The following is a 17,316-nucleotide window of genomic DNA, read 5'->3' as shown; positions in this document are numbered from 1 at the left end:
CGTAAGACAAGTTAAGAATTTTTGAGTGCTTAAATCTTTTGCTTTTACCCTGTTCACATAACATTTAGTATACTGAAATGGTAACTTATGTTATATTATACCTTAGTATTATTCTTTAAAGTTAATACAATTTTCAAAGTAGCTAATCGAAGTTCTGGGACAAGTTGGGTGCCTGTAACAACTTGAATAATAAGAGATCATTGCCCAGCTCTTTTGTTAAATATATAGTGTGTGAGTGAGCGAATTGGGATGGAAAGGGAAGTTGCTTTAAGTAAAGTAATTTGTTATGGCCTTTTTTAATATGGGAACTTTTTCCCTTTTATATGCATATACAGTAAATCATTCTTCTAAAACAGCTGAAATCTCGGAACAAACTACATCCCTGAAAGATGCTGAAGATGGAAAGAATGTTTCTTGTGTAGAAGAACAGAGCAATGGCCTTGGGAAGTCCACAAAGGAATTGAATGGTAGTAAGGTTGGACACAGTGAATCTTCCAAGTGGTGTTTAAGTTCTAGTGATAAAGTAAATGAGAGACATTCCTTCCATGGTTCTACTGATCACATAACAGATGCTACTAGTACTAATGATTTGATAACTGCCAAGGAATCTCAGATTTCTTCAGAACGGGATGATAGAACATTATCAGAAAAACATCCTGGCCAGAGCAATGCAGGTAATGATTTGGACTTTGAACTCTCTAGTGACAGTGAAAGTAACAGTGAATTAGATGGTCGAAAATCTGCTTCCTCTTCTGCATCTGATAGTGAAAATGAGGAGAAGAGAAACTGGAAGAAGTCAAAAGCCACAGAAGAAGAGACTTCTCAACAACAGGACAGCACAGAAACAAGTGGGGAGAAAACTGTTGGAGTCAATCATTCCACGCAGTCTGGACCTAGCGTACATCTTCATGGCAAAGTCAATGACCTTGAAGTACCAGAAGAAAGTGAACAAGACGGCCTTTGTGATCTGGGAAATGGCTGTGCAGACAAGAAAGAAGCAGAGACAGAGTCCCAGAATAGTGAACAATCTGGGATTACAGTGGGTGAATCTTTAGATCAGAGCATGGAAGAAGAGGAAGAAGAGGAAGAAGATAATGATGAAGATGATCATCTCATATACCTTGAAGAGATCCTTGTTCGAGTACATAATGATTATTACACAAAGTATGATAAATACCTGAATAAGGAGATCCAAGAAGCACCTGATATACGGAAAATAGTACCAGAACTGAAAAGTAAGGTGTTGGCAGATGTTACCATAATATTTAGTGGGGTATGTCCAACAAATTATCCAATAGAAAGGACACGAGAACATTATCATGCAACAGCACTTGGAGCTAAGGTCAATAAGAATTTGATATTGAGTGCAGATGATCCCAACAAAGCAACTCACCTTATTGCAGCAAGGGCTGGTAAGTAGAAATTTATTGAACTGATAATATCAGGTTTTTTCTGGACTTTGCAGCCATATTTTCTTTTGGATCTAGGTTTTTCAGAACACTTAAGGTGGTAAATATTTATATTGGCTTCTCTCCTTAATTATCATGTTGACAGTATGCATTGTAAGGTTAGTGGGTATTTCTTCAACATTGAAATACCAAATGAATTTTCCAGGTCATTGCGTTTCAGGAGAGAGTAAATTGGTGATTTATAAATAAATTCAAACCTGTTTACTTAAAAAAAATCCTTTGCACATTCCACACTACAATAAGTATTTATTAAACAGTTACGATGTGTCAGGCCCTAGGGAATACAATAATTAAAATGACCTTCTGTGCCCTCAAAGAGCATGCATTTTGACATAAGATAAACTTATTCTCCTTCATATGGATGTCAACAAAAGAAAATGAATAGTTCGCAGGACGTAAACTTTGAGCACCTCGAGCATGTAACAATGGTAGTCAGGGCCATTGATTAAAATGCTTCCAAAACTTTGTGAATTCTGAAAGACATATGCAAAAATTTTGACAAGACTGAACCCATATATAATGTCCTGATAGTATTGATGGGGAAGACTGATGTTTTTCTTCTTTTCCCTCCCCACCCCAACTACTGTAAGAATAAATTGAGGAGTTTAATTAGTATGTATGCTCTTTTTGGTTTGTTTATAGCTTGTTTTTCTTTAATGTTTGGGGTGTATGTAGAAGCAGGAACGGATTAACAACATGTCAAATGCATTTACATGGATTATTTCAATCCTATTCCTGCCATCCACCACTCATTACATTGTTTAAAATCTTGACTTTAGGTGTAGCATATTTTTAAATACCAGAGAGAAACTTGAAATCTTTTTACTTGGTCAAAAAGAGAGGAAAGGATTCTTTATTGTTGTTTTCTTGGAATACTCAGCATGCTTTAAAAGGAACCTATGTGATGAAGGAACATCAAATACTTATTAAATATTTACCAAATACTAACTTGTTGAACATTTAAGCTTTGGTTTTGATTTTGTGTATGTGTGAGTTGGTTTTTGTTTTTATTTTGTTTTTACCTCAAGATGCTTACATTCCAATTGGAGAGAGGAGACTACTAATATACGAGACACAGAAACCAATACAGAATTATATATAACTAAGTGCTAAATGTGGATTTCATGGGGATAGTAGAATTAACAAAGCAGTTAGGTTAGATTAGGCTTTCATGGAAGAGTTGGAATGTGAGCAGGGCCTTTTGAAGGATCCATAGTTAAGATTAGTATAAGTGGAATAAAGAAGGTATAGATTTCCAGATGATGAAAATATGGGGACAAAAAGAAGTTTGTTTCAAAATCTGTATGCCATAAATTGTTTTTCTTTCATCATACTCTGAGTTGGCCAACTGCTGTCTTGAAGGGACTAGACTAATTATGATGATTTTTTTTTTTTTGCTTCAATAAAACTTAAGGGCCTAAGGCACACTGGAGGCCTCAGTATTGGTCACTCAGAAAGCATTTATTAAGTGCTTGCTATGTGCTAGGCACTATGCTAAGTACAGGGTATACAAAGTCAAAACATCATACCTAAAGGGCTTGTGTCCTAATGGGGGAGACAATGTGCAAATAATTGTGTGTGTCCAGTATTTTATATATATAGTTTAAATAGAAGGCACTTCTGAAGAAATGTATTAGTAAATAGGAGGAACTGAGAATGGCATATCTCAGAAGGTGGACGTTTTGCAGGAAATCAAGGAAGCCAGAAGGCTGAAATGAGGAGGGGAGAGCATTCTAGGCATGGAGAACAGCTACTATACCTTGCTTACTTGAGGCTGGGAGACTAACCGGAATACTATTAGAATAATTTTGAAGTGATGAGGGCCTGCATTGTGGTGGCAGCTATGTAAATGGGGAGAAGGGGACAGATAATAAGAGATGTTGTGAAGCTTGAAACAAAAAAGATGACAGCAGATTAGATATGTGTAGTGAGTGCAAATGAAGAGTCAAGGATGACACCAAGACTTATGAGCCTGGTTGACTAAGAAAGGACAGTGGTACCCTCAAATAGGAAAGTTAGGGAGAGTGAAGGACCTGAGGGGAAAGACATTGAATTCTGGTTTGGTATATTAAATTTGGGATTTCCAGAAGACAGTAATGTCAGACTTGGAAGGCAACAGAGAGGTTAGGGCAGACTACATAGATCTGGCAGTCTTGTGCATAGAGACGATGATAAAACCCATGACAGCTAATGAGATCACCAAGCTAGATAATGCAGATGGTGAAGGAAAAAAGAAGAGGTATGAGGACAGAACCTTTGGGGATAACCCATAGTCAATAGGCATGACTTGAATGTGAACCAACAAGGGAGGCTGGAGTTACACAGGTAGGAAAAGAGTCAGGAGAAGAGTAGTGACTTGGAAACCTAGAGAGAAGAGAAGAGAGTTCATCCAGGTAAAAAGGCAATTGACATTGTCAGACTGAAACATGGTCCAGAAGGAGTTGATTGAGAAAAGGTTTGGCAAATGATAGATAATTAGCATCAGCATTATCCTGCTGGTGTACAAGCTTGACTCCTTTCCTAGGTTCCTGAATGAATGTCTTCTGCCTCAGTTTTCTGACTCACAGTTGCCTAAGCTCTCTCCCGGAATTCTGTACTTAATGCCTGCTGTGATCTCTGATATCATACTAACCTATCAAGCTTTGCATTTTTCTATGGCTTTAATCCTGGTTGATCCTAAGTTTTAACACTGACACTGAATTTGTAATCTTATTTTAGTCACCATTATTTCTGCTTTGTCAATCAGTGTCCTTTGTCTCCAGACCTCACCTGTTTCTGTATCTTTCTTTTTGGATGGTCAACCTTGTCTTAGTTCCTCAGGTCCTGGGTCATCTTTTTCTATCCTTTACCCTTTCCTGCTTTTATTCTATATTCTGACCATTGGGTTTATTGTACGGTGAGGAAGGTGGCCTGACTAGAACTAGAGCATACGTGTGGTAAATAAGAAGTTTAGGTGGAACAAGATTGAGGGAGTGGCAGTCAGAAAAATAGGGTACCATTGAGGGCTTTTGAGCACATTAGTGGTGTGGAAAAAATTATTTTACAAAAAGATTAATCTAAGAGTAATACCTAGAATGGGTTGGATGCAGGAGAGCTGAGAATTGAGTTTTTGCAATAATCCATGTGTGACAGAAACGGAATTGAAGTTAGCATTAGGAAGTTCAGTCCTTCTTTCCTCCCTACCTTCCTCCTTCTCCCCCTCCGTCTCTCCTTCCCTTCCTTTATATTTTGATAACTATTTCAATATAATTGGCTTCTTTTATAATTCTATTTTATGCATTTAAAATATCATCCTATGAAGAGGCCTATAGGTGTTCCATGGCACAAAAAAGGATAAGAACTTTTGTTTTAGAAGTAGGAAATTTGTGAGTTGTAATAGCAGAAAAATCAAGGGAAGAATTTTAAGATATCCAGTGCAGCAAAGAAATCAAGGAAAAATAGGACCAAAAATCCTATCCATGAGCTTTTATTAAGTGCCTACTTAATAATTCTACTTGGATGATGTGTGATAACCCTCAATATGTGCATTACCAGATTTATTCTTCCCCTCCCAACTCTGGTCACTATGCCAGTTAGCTGTCAAAACCATCTTCCAAATCACAAATCCTCAGAGTCAGAATTTTTCCATCTTTTTTTTAAATTTAAATTTATTTATTTAACATATTTGGTTTTCAGCATTGATTTTCACAACAGTTTGAATTACAAATTTTCTCCCCATTTCTACCTTCCCCCCCACTCCAAGATGGCTTATATTCTGGTTGCCCTGTTCCCCAGTCAGCCCTCCCCTCTATCACCCCCCTCCCCTCTCATCCCCTTTTCCCTTCCTTTCTTGTAGGGCAAGGTAAATTTCTACGCCCCATTGCCTGTATATCTTATTTTTTAGTTGTATGCAATAACTTTTTTTTTGAACATCTGATTTTAAAACTTTGAGTTCCAAATTCTCTCCCCTCTTCCCTTCCCACCCACCCTCCCTAAGAAGTCGAGCAATTCAACCTAGGCCACACATGTATCATTATGTATAACCCTTCCACAATACTCATGTTGTGAAAGACTAACTACATTTTGCTCTTTTTCAACCCATCCCGCTTTATTGAATTTTCTCCCTTGACCCTGTCCCCTTTCCAAAGTGTTTGTTTTGATTACCTCCACCCCCATCTGCCCTCCTCTCCATCATCCTCCCCCCCTTTTATTTTTTTTTAATCTTCCTCTTCTTTCCTGTGGGGTAAGATACCCAACTGAGTATGTATGGTATTCCCTCTCAGGCCAATTCTGATGAGAGCAAGGTTCACTCATTCCCCCCTCACCTGCCCTCTCCCCTCCTCCCACAGAACTGCTTCCTCTTGCCACCTTTATGCGAGATAATCCACCCCATTCTATCTCTCTCTATCTCCTTCTCTCACTATGTTGCTCTCTCATCCCTTAATTTGATTTTATTTCTTTTAGATATCTTCCCTTCATCTTCAACTCACCCTGTGTCTGCTCTCTCTCTTTTACATATATATATATATACACACACACATGTATAAACACACACACACATATATATATACACATACATACACATACATACACACATAGATATATACATACATACACATTCACTTATATATATACATAAACATATACATATATATATGCATATTCCCTTCAACTACCCTAATACTGAGGTCTCATGAATCATACACATCATCTTTCCATGTAGGAATGTAAACAAAACAGTTCAACTTTAGTAAGTCCCTTGCAATTTCCGTTTCTTGATTACCTTTTCATGCTTCTCTTGATTCTTGTGTTTGAAAGTCAAATTTTCTATTCAGTTCTGGTCTTTTCACTGAGAAAGCTTGAAAGTCCTCTATTTTATTGAAAATTCATATTTTGCCTTGGAACATGATACTCAGTTTTGCTGGGTGGGTGATTCTAGGTTTTAATCCTAGCTCCATTGACCTTCGGAATATCGCATTCCAAGCCCTTCGATCTCTTAATGTAGAAGCTGCCAGATCTTGGATTATTCTGATTGGGTTTCCACAATACTCAAATTGTTTCTTTCTGGCTGCTTGCAGTATTTTCTCCTTGATCTGGGAGCTCTGGAATTTGGCAACAATATTCCTAGGAGATTTCTTTTTGGGATCTATTTGAGGAGGCGATCGATGGATTCTTTCAATTTCTATTTTGTCCTGTGGCTCTAGAATATCAGGGCAATTCTCCTTGATAATTTCTTGAAATATGATATCTAAGCTCTTTTTTTGATCATGGCTTTCAGGTAGTCCAATAATTTTTAAATTATCTCTCCTGGATCTATTTTCCAGGTCAGTGGTTTTTCCAAGGAGATATTTCACATTGTCTTCCATTTTTTCATTCCTTTGGTTCTGTTTTATAATATCCTGATTTCTCATAAAGTCACTAGCTTCCACTTGCTCCAATCTAATTTTTAAAGAAGTATTTTCTTCAGTGGTCTTTTGGACCTCCTTTTCCATTTGGCTAATTCTGCCTTTCAAGGCATTCTTCTCCTCATTGGCTTTTTGGAGCTCTTTTGCCATTTGAGTTAGTCTGTTTTTTAATGTGTTGTTTTCTTCAGCATATTTTTCAGTATTTTTTGGGGTCTCCTTTAGCAAGTCATTGACTTGTTTTTCATGGTTTTCTCGCATCCTTCTCATTTCTCTTCCCAATTTTTCCTCTACTTCTCTAACTTGCTTTTCCAAATCCTTTTTGAGTTCTTCTATGGCCTGGGGCCAGTTCATGTTTTTCTTGGAGGCTTTTGTTGTAGGCTCTATGACTTTGTTGTCTTCTTTAGGCTGTATGTTTTGGTCTTCTTTGTCACCAAAGAAAGAATCCAAAGTCTGAGACTGAATCTGGGCGCGTTTTCGCTGCCTGACCATATTCCCAACCAACTAACTTGACCCTTGAGTTTTTCGGTGGGGTATGGCTGCTTGTAGACTAACGAGTTCTATGTTCCACGTTTGGGGGGGAGGTGCCAGCTCTGTCAGACCCGCACTGCTCCTTCCCCAAGAACTCCCAACCCGAACTGGGCTTAGATCTTCAGCAGGCTGTGCACTCCTGCTCTGATCCGCCACTTAATTTCTCCCACCAGGTGGGCCTGGAGCCGGAAGTAACAACAGCTGTAGCTGCCCCACCTCCGCTGCCCCCGGGGCTGGACCGTGAACTCCTTCCACTCCCGCAGCTTTTCCCACTAACCTTCTCCGCAGTCTTTGGTGTTTGTGGGTCGAGGGGTCTGGTAACTGCCGCAGCTCACATATTCAGGGTGCTAGGGCCCCCTCCGCCCGGCTTCTGGTCTGGATGGTCCACGCTGCTCAGGCTGGGCTCCGCTCCACTCCGTTCCCAGCTCCGTGTGGAATAGACCTCACCCAGAGACTATTCAGGCTGTCCTGGGCTGGAGCCCTGCTTTGCTCTGCTGTTCTGTGGGTTCTGCCGTTCTAGAATTGGTTCAGAGCCATTTCTTATAGGTTTTTGGAGGGACTCGGTAACGGAGCTCACTCTAGTCCCTGCTTACCAGCTGCCATCTTGGCTCCGCCCCCCCAATTTTTCCATCTTTAATCTAGTCAGTCACAAAATCCTTGGGATTCTTCCTTTGAAATGAGTAGAGCACTGGCTCTGGAGTCAGGAGGACCTGAGTTCAAATGTGGCCTCAGACACTTGATACACTTACTAGCTATGTGACCTTGGGCAAGTCACTTAAGTGCACTGCTTTCCCCCCCTCCAAAAAAGGAAGAAATGTACTAAGCACTCATGATACAATTAATAAAAAGAAAAGACAGTCACTGCCGTCAAGGAATTTACAGTCTAGGGAGAGGACAACTACACAAAAGGAGACAGAAAAGTGGGGGGGGGGAGGGAAATACCATAGGGTAACTGGCCCTAGGGCGTCTTGTTCCATGGAACCGAAACCAGACAGAGCAGCGTAGAGTAAACTGAGATTCCAATTTCTGGACTTGGGAGGAGTTTGGTACTCTGTCCTCCAGCTCTTCAGAGGGGAAAGGAAGCTGAGGCAGGAGGTATCGGTCAAAGCTTGAGTTAGCTACAGGGTGGTTTGTTTAAAAATGATGAACTTATCCTGAGAGAGGCATCTTATTCTGTAGAGTTGAAATCAGGCAGAAGAACAAATGCAAAACTTGAATGAGTAAAAAAAAAAAAAGCCATTGTGACACTAAAGTTGCTAGTAACTTTTAACACTATTGCTGTCAGAATGCTAGCAAGAGAGAGATAGGATGGTAATTGGAGCTAGTAGCAGGGTCAACCCAGGATGGAGAGACCTGTATAAGAAGCAAAGAACATAGTGGAAGAGGTAGGAAATGAAGATTCTGCACTCAGTTCTTTTTTTTTTTTTAATTTTTTTTTTTTTTTGCAGGGGGGAAGGCAGGGCAATTGGGGTTAAGTGACTTGCCCAAGGTCACATAGATAGGAAGTGTGTCAAGTAGCCAGATTTGAACTCATCCTCCTGACTCCAGGGCCAGTGCTCTACTCACTGCATTACCTAGATGCCCTGGGAATGAAGATTCTCAATAAAGGGAGGGAAAAGTGTTAGAATCTAGGTCCCTTAGTGATTGGAAAAAGATAAAAGGCACAGCTAAGAAGGGTTAGCTTTAGAGAAAAGGAAAAACCACTCTTCTAATAAGACTAGAGAAAAGTGTGCAATATGTATTTTCATGTACTGAACATACTGGGTTAATCAAAAGTTAAAATTAGTGCAGTTAGATACTCTTGCAATTGAGCATTCTGTGAGAATGTATTTTATTTTATTTTTTTTCCTGATCACTACTTGTTTCTTTTATCTATTTTAAGGTACTCCTCTCCTCTCCTAACCCCCAAGCCTCTGGATCTCCATAATCTGCAGACCTTCACTGTTTAAATCAAGCTAGTAGAATTCACTATGAAAATGAGATCTGTGAAAGCCCAATTAACACCACTTTTATTTAGAACCTTGGGGCTGATTTATACTACAAGCTTCTGGTTCCTTGGTTGCACCTCTACCCAGCTTCCTCATATTAATTCCTGTCATTCTTGACTATTTCTTGTTTAGGCAAAAATCTTTTTGCCCTATTATAATTCCCATTTTCCCCTTGAAGATATAACATCTTTGCTTCTATCTCTCAAGGAATAAATATGCTCCTTTTTCTCTAATTCCAAACCCTTTCCTTCCCACCATCACTCAATAGACTCTTTTTCTTTGAAGTTCCTGCCATTTGGTTATATCACCCAGTTCAAGTGCTTGTTGGCTGCTTATCTAATCAACTCCTAGGATACTCTTCCCAGTGTTCAGTTGCTTAAGTATCTGGCTTAGAGCCATCTCCTTTGAAATCTTTTGGTGAGTCTAGGGGGAAAAATGCCATCATAGTCTTCATTACTTTTTTTTTTTTAAGGATTGCTTTGTGATATTTTTTTCCATTCATTTGGATTCTTCTTTTTAGAAATTGAGACTTAGTAGCTTTAAGATGTATCCGATCCAAATAAAGATTTCTTCTGTTTGTACTTACAGCCAGACATTCTTTTCTGCTACATCTTGAGTATAGTACATATGGCATAGCAATGGAAGAGCCCAAAAGTGGTCATTCTGCTTTTAAGGCCAATGACTGAAAATAAAAATGCTTCCATACCTGTTCCATTTGTCTTTGTTATGGTTTTATTTACAAATAGTCTTAAAATAATATGGCTTGGAGTCACAAAATTTTCTGCAAGTTCATTTTCCCTTTAATTGTTTCTCACTATTTTGAGGCAGTACTGTGCCTAATCTTTAATTTTCCTCCTTATATATTCTTATATACTTCTGTATTAAAATCCTGTTTGTGCTAGTCTATTCAGCATTGCCCTTTGCTGAAGCCCAGTCTGATTTTCTGTCAAGGACTGTCATTGGGCATGGCATACAGTACTGATTAAACTTTCTCTTGCTTGGGGACAAGGGAGTAGAGTGGCAGGAGTCCCAGCACAGGTGGCAATTGGGTATGACAAGCCAATATCAAAAATCAGGAGAACCGATGAGTGAGCTAGAAAGGAGCCAGAGGTACAGGGCAGTGTTTAAAAGAAGATATAGTCTCAAAACCTGAAATGGACAATGAACAGCATCTTGAGAGGAGGCTTGGCCAGGGGAATGGTCAGTGTTTGAGGCTTCAAGGGTTTAGTACTAGGTATTGGGAGTTGATGTAGGTAGAGAAAACTTGTTCAACTTATCTCCCTCAGGATCTCTGTATTTTCTGACTCTTAACCCTTATTGTTGTGAGTTTGAATAGATTTCAGGGAAACCTGTGAACTTTCATGGGTGAAAAATTACAACTTTGTTTCCATATAATCGGTCTTCTTTATAATCTTGTATTTTATGCATTTAAAAACGTTATTCCGAAGGGTCCGTAGACTTTACCAGATTGTCATAGGAGGTCCCTGCTCTAAATCTGTTGGAAAAGCACCTGCTCCTGCCAAAAGCTTTACTGATCTCCTCCCTATTTGTAAAGGGGAAGACATTATTCTTCTCCCAGGAATTTTCTGGGGCCCTGCACCTTGGGATTGATGGGGGTGGCTTGGTGGCATCCCAGTGTAGGGTTAAATTTTGAAAAGAACCTAGATTTAAAATCATTCTTTAAACGTAGTGAGGAGCTAATTATGGAGCAGTTATTATAGCAGAGCCATTTTCCTGAGAGCCTCTTCCACCATCAATTAGAATACTAAATCCACTATTGTTGCCAGTTGTCATCGAAGGATGGGAAGAAGGCAGTTGGGTGGTGAAGTAGATTGAATGCTGGACCTAGCATCAGGAAGACCTGAGATCAGATCTAGTCTGGGACACTTATTAGCTATGTGAATAAATTCACTTAACCGCTGTCTGCTTCACTTTCCTTCATCTATAAAATGGGGATGGTAATAGCACTTACCTCCTAGGGTTGTGGCGAGGGTCAAATGAAATAATATTTGTAGAGTGTTTTGCAGACCTTAAAGTACAATATAAATGCTAGCTGTTGTTACCAGTGCTAGCTAATGATAGTGATGATGATGATGATGACACCTGGTCATCTAGTCCACAGAATTGAGCTTGCTTCCTGACATCATGACTGAAAATAAGGGCCACCAAACTTCTTATGTGTGGAAGTTTTTGAACAGCTCTACATGTTCTCTGCTACTAGGCTGGTGGGACATAATCAATTGATCACAAAGCGCTTACTATGTGCCAGGCACTGACTGTCCCAAATGCTGGGGATACAAAGAAAAGCAAAAATGTGCTCCCTGCCCTCAAGGAGCTCACGTTCTTAAGGGGAAATGATATACAAACAACTGTATACCAACAAGATTTATACAGTGCAAATGGAAGTAAATCAAAGAGACAAGGCATTAGCAATCTTAAAGGAAGGAATTCTTGAAGGAACCTGGAGGCAGAGGTGAAGCAGAAGAGCATTTCAGTTTTCGGGGACAGCCATTGAAAAAGCACATACATACATACATACATATATATATATATAGTTGGGAGGCAGAATGTCATTTTGAAAGAACAGCCAGATACCAGTGTTGCTAGATTATAGAGTAGAAAGAGGGGAATAAAGTATACGAACACTGGAAAGACAGAAAGAGTCTGGGTTATAAAGATATTTAAAAGCCAAACAAGGAATTTATATTTGATCCTGGAGAAAATAATAGGGAGCCCCTGGAGTTTGAATAGAATGTGATATGGTTGGATCTGTGCTTTAGGTATAGACTAGAATGGTGAGAGACTTGATGCAGAAGTCTATTGTAATAGTCCAGGCCAGGGGTGAGGAACCTGCAGCCTTGAAGCCACTTGTGGCCTTTTAGGTCTTCCAAGTGAGGCCTTTTGACTGAATCCAAACTTCACAGAACAATAAAAGGATTCATTTGGATTCAGTCAAAGGGCAACACTTAAGGCCCTAGAAGGCCGCATGTGGCTGCAGGTTCCCCACCCCTGGTCTAGGGCTAGGCATAAGGTAATTAGAAGTCTGCACCAGGGTGTATGTCCAAGTGAGTGGAGGGAAGGGGACAAATATGAGAAATGTTGTGAAGGTAGAAGTGGCAAGACTTAACAACACTTTGAATAGGTAGAGTGAGGGCAGGAGAGGAATCCCTAGGTTGCCAGCCTGGATGACGGGAAGGTTGGTGTTTCCCTTGTCAGTAATTTGGAAATTTGGAAAAACTTCATTAATATCCTTTGAGCCTCCACAAGGAAGATAAGGTCCCTTGACTGCCAATGGAATAATCCATTAAACAGCTCCCCCTCCAAGCCTCTTTTTAAATCCCCTAAGAACTTTCTCAGTATGATTATTGGTGCTGCAGATTTGTGAGGGAATGTGATCAGAGTGCACAGTGATGTGGGATAATTAGTCCATGAATTGCTTCAAACCCTCTGGTCTCTTTAAGCATTAGTGTCCTCAGTTTCCTTGACCTACATGTGACAAGCAGCATGGTATAAGAGAAAGTCCTAGGTCTGGAGTCAGATTCAAATCCTGACTCTTAACATTTAGTAGCTGTATAACCATGGCTAAGCTAATTAACCTCTCCTAGCTTCTGTTTGTTTATCTATGGAGACTGTAATACTTGTGCCTATCTCACAAGGTTATTAAATTAAAATGGGATAACACTTTGCAAACCTTAATGTGCTATGTCAGTATCATATATTGTGCTGATGTCTTTGTTCCTTCTCAGCTGTCCACAGGGATGGTCATTGTTTAGATTTTACCATTACCCATAACTACTACATTAATGACTCTGAATTCTGAAATTCCTCTTATCTTTTCATGCCTCCATCACTTGCTCGCCTCTTAAACCTATTCTTTGTTCTCACTGTGACCTCTAGCACATCTGTCTTTCTTTTTTGCCCCATCAGTACCCTTGCCTTTGCTTCATTTTCTTCCCCTCAGGTTAAAGGTTTAAGCCTTTTAACTATATACTGTCCTCTTTCTTTTGAATCTTTACCCCCTTATCTGGTCACTATTCATAGTTTACTAGATAACTCACTCCATCTTCCTACTCTACCCCTTTTCCCATGCTTTTGAATACTGCTGGAAGAAGTCTTTCATTCTTGTTGACTGAGAGATTTGACCGAAAAGAGAGGAAGGCTCTGAGGAATGGCCTTTCAGCTGCACCTTCTTACTCTAAAATCCTGAACTGGACCTTTGCAGTGGCATACTTCTTTGTTTGCCAGATAGACTTTCCCCCTTTTTTTTTTCTGGCAGTGGCTATTCCAACTCTTTTCTATTCTCTTCCAGCCTTTTTTAATATCCCCTTCCTCTTGGCAGAAGATTTTTCCTATTTGACTAAGAAAATTGAGATCATGCGTAATGAACTCCTCCTCTTTTTCATTTCTCCAAAACTCCTCTATGTTGTCCTTTATCCTCTCATTTTGTCTTACAGTTTCTGAGGAAGAAGAGGAAGCCCTCCTAGCCAAGTCTAACCTGTCTCCTTGTACCCTGATCCCATCCCTTCCTGCTTCTTCCAAGAACTTGCTGCTTCAGTCAGCTGCCTCCCTCCCCCCATCCTCATTTGTTTCTTATCTGTTGCCTCCTTTCCTGCTGCCTACAATGGAGCATCTTCTCTCCCTGCATTTCCTTTACTTTGTTGTGCCCTCTAGCTAGCATCTTGCATATTTTCTCTATTTTATAAAACTCCTACAACGCTATTTATACTCATGTCTCCCATTTATATCTCAATCTCCCACTCGTGTCAAAGCCTCCCACTCATGTCTCAACCTCTTGTAGTCTGCTTTCTGACCCTACCTGTGCAACTATCCCCCAAGATTATCAGTCATTTCGTAACTATGGAATGTGAGGACCTTCTCTCAGTCCTTATCCTTGATTTCTCTGCAGCTTTTGAAACTGATGTTCATCCTCTCTTCTTAGATACTCTTTTCCTTTGGCTTCTGTGGTATTCACCTATCTGTCTGACTACTCCTTGGTCTCTTTTGGTGATGTCATCTGCTCCCATGGGTTAAATTCTCTTCTGTACTCCAGTGACTTCCAGATCTCTATGTTTAGTCCTAATCTCTTTCTGAATTCCATTCTTGCCTTGTCAGTTGCTTGTAGGCCATCTTCACCTGAAATCTAACATGTCTAAAGCAGAACTTTAATTATTTGTCCTCCTAAATCTACCTCTCTTCCAAACGTTCCTATTTCTGTTGAAGGTGATGATGATGATGATGATGATGATATCATCTAGCATTTATGTAGCACTTTAGGGTTTGTGAAGCACTCTACAAATGTTATCTCATTTGATCCTCACTACAGCCCTGGGAGGTAGGTTCTATTATTATACTTATTTTACAGATAGGAAACTGAAACGAGCAAAGGTTAGGTGATTTGCTGAGGGTCACATAGCTAGTTATGTCAGAGGCAGGATTTGAATTTGGTTCTTCCTAGCTCCAGGTCCAGAGCTGTATCCACTACACCACCTAGCTGCCTATCCTTCTGGCCACTCAGGTTTGTGTTGTTGTTCAGTTGTTTCAGTCTTGTCCAACTCTTTGTGACCCAATTTGGGGTTTTCTTGGCAAAGATACTAGAGTATCTTTAAGTGACTTGTCGGGGGTCAGACAGATAATAAGTGCCTGAGGTCAAATTTGAACTCGGGTCTTCCTGACTTCAAGTCCATTACGCCATCTAGCTGCCCATCAGATTTGTGACTTCAGAGTTATATTTTGATTCTCTACACCCACATCTAAGTAGTTTCTCTAGTTCTGTTGATTCTTCCTCTACAGTATCTCTCTTCCATCCCATATTTCCACCTATAAGCCCATCAATCCAATATAGAGCTTCATCACTTGCTTCACTAGATTATTATAATTTCCTGATTATTCTCCCACATTCTATTCTCTTTTTTTCTAATAGATCCTCTCACAGCTGCTGAAATAATCTTCCTCTTAAATATATAACTGATTATGCCCCTCCTGCTCAGAAACCTTGAATGACTCCCTATTTCTTCTTGGATAAGAACAGCATGACTTTTACATCCTTATACAAGATTTGGGGACTTGGGATGGGTAGTTGCAAAGAAGATGGTGAAGCATGTTCAGGTCTGGCTCTCACTAGTCTTGACACCAGGGACCCAGTGTGTGAATTCCAAAGATGAATGTTTTAGTTCTGCCTCTATGGTGTGGTCTCTGGAGGGTGCAGTAGTAGTAAGGAAGATAGCAAGAAGATGGCTAGGATGATGTAAATAACAGACAAAAAACAGAATTGTGCCAAAAAACAATTTGGTGGACCTTTTTTAAATGTTTATTTATTGTTTTTGTGGGGGCAGTCATGAGGTTCTTTTAAATAGATCGCTGCTTAAACATTAATTTTTAGAGTGATTATTTTAACACTAGGCACAGAGAAAGTAAGACGAGCTCAAGAGTGTAAACATCTCCATGTCGTCAACCCTGATTGGTTGTGGAGCTGCTTGGAAAGGTGGGACAAAGTAGAGGAACAACTCTTCCCTCTAAAAGAGGATTACATCAAAACACAAAGGTAAAAATGCCTAACTTTTCCAGTTTTCCTCTTGAATCAGTTCATATGTAGTTAAAAAAAAAAAAACAAGAAGTTTAGACTTAGGTGATTTAGTTTCTTCCATCTCTGAAATCCTATGGCTTCCTAGTTTGCTTCACTTAGTTCATTGTTCTTGAAAGGCAGGTGGTATGTTAAAAGAAGCTCAGGACAGTGCCTTACTCCTCCTCCTGCTTCCGTAACTGATTTATTATTACTTGATTGCCAGAAGAATAAGCCTAGGGACACATTAGTTTTTCAAATTCAGAACAAAACTTCAGGTTCTTTCCTTTGAATGAACAAAGTTTGAAAGCTTCAGAGGTGGTGGTAGGACTAACCCATTAATTAGTGGGTTTTACATCTTAACATTTAGTAATTTGCCATCACCTAACCCCCTTTTCTCATTTTAAATCCTTTGTTCCTTCATTGTCACCCTATTCCAGTCGGAGCTTTGTTTCCTCTTAATATAACTAATCAATCTAGAGGTAATTTCATTTTTGCAATTCTATTCCTGTTTTCAGATGTACCTTGATTTTTTTCATAACTTCAGCATTCTGATTTTATTTGGTCAAAGCCAAATATATTTGTTTAACCTGACATCTTGCATTATGCCCATCGTTGCTCTTTTCTATTAAAGTGGTTAAATCAGTATTAGTTAATCAGAGACAGCAGCATCACGTAGTAAACGGAGAGCCAATCTCTGAGGTAAGGAGACCTGGTTCAAGTTTTAGCTCTGATGTACACTGGGTATGTATTCTGTTCAAATCACTTGACCTTTCAATGTCCCAGATAGCTGTTTAAACTAAATTGCACATGGCTAATATGAAAATAGGTTTGCATGATTTCACATGTATGATGGGTATCTTATTGCTTGTCTTCTCAATGGGTTGGGGAGGAGCTGGAGGGAGGGAGAGAACTTAGAACAGAAAATTTTAAAATGAATATAAAAAAGACCCAACTAAATTGCATAGCAGCTGATCTTCATTGGCAGAGGGGATTTCCTTTTAATAATGAAACCACAGGTTTGTACCACCCCACACCACCCCAAATCTATTTACCTGTATTAATATCTCTTATGTCTGAGCTAAAAGATGAATTTTTATTTATATATTACCTGGTATAAAAATAATAGGAGTTGAGGCTTCCAGAATCTTGATAATCTCCCTCTTTCAGCATAGAAACTGGAACATAGCATCTTATTTAGAATAGAATCATATTGATACTCTAATGTAAAAATTACAGCATAGTTTTTTATTTGTGAATGAAGTATTTTCTACCTTATATATCTTTAGCGGTTCTTCATAAGAATATTATAAATTCTTTTGAAAGTGGAGTTGGGAGCATCTATTATAGGTTAAAAGGTGTCTGTCAAAACAAAAAAATTAATTTTT

General features: G+C 39.4%; 1 protein-coding gene across 1 annotated transcript in view; it reads left to right on the top strand.

Annotated features, from left to right (window-relative positions):
- Nucleotides 1-17,316, top strand: part of CTDP1 (CTD phosphatase subunit 1) — a 189,418-nt gene that overhangs the window by 43,225 nt on the left and 128,877 nt on the right. The window contains exons 8-9 of the mRNA XM_036734913.1: nucleotides 336-1,412; nucleotides 15,769-15,910. Of these exons, the coding sequence (XP_036590808.1) occupies nucleotides 336-1,412; nucleotides 15,769-15,910 (1,219 nt within the window). The remainder of the gene's footprint in view (nucleotides 1-335; nucleotides 1,413-15,768; nucleotides 15,911-17,316) is intronic.

The sequence above is a fragment of the Trichosurus vulpecula genome, chromosome 1, assembly GCF_011100635.1.
Source record: "Trichosurus vulpecula isolate mTriVul1 chromosome 1, mTriVul1.pri, whole genome shotgun sequence".
In the NCBI taxonomy this organism is placed as follows: domain Eukaryota; kingdom Metazoa; phylum Chordata; class Mammalia; order Diprotodontia; family Phalangeridae; genus Trichosurus; species Trichosurus vulpecula.
Note: the sequence above shows the minus strand (reverse complement) of the source record. Positions and strands in the feature narration are given on the sequence as shown.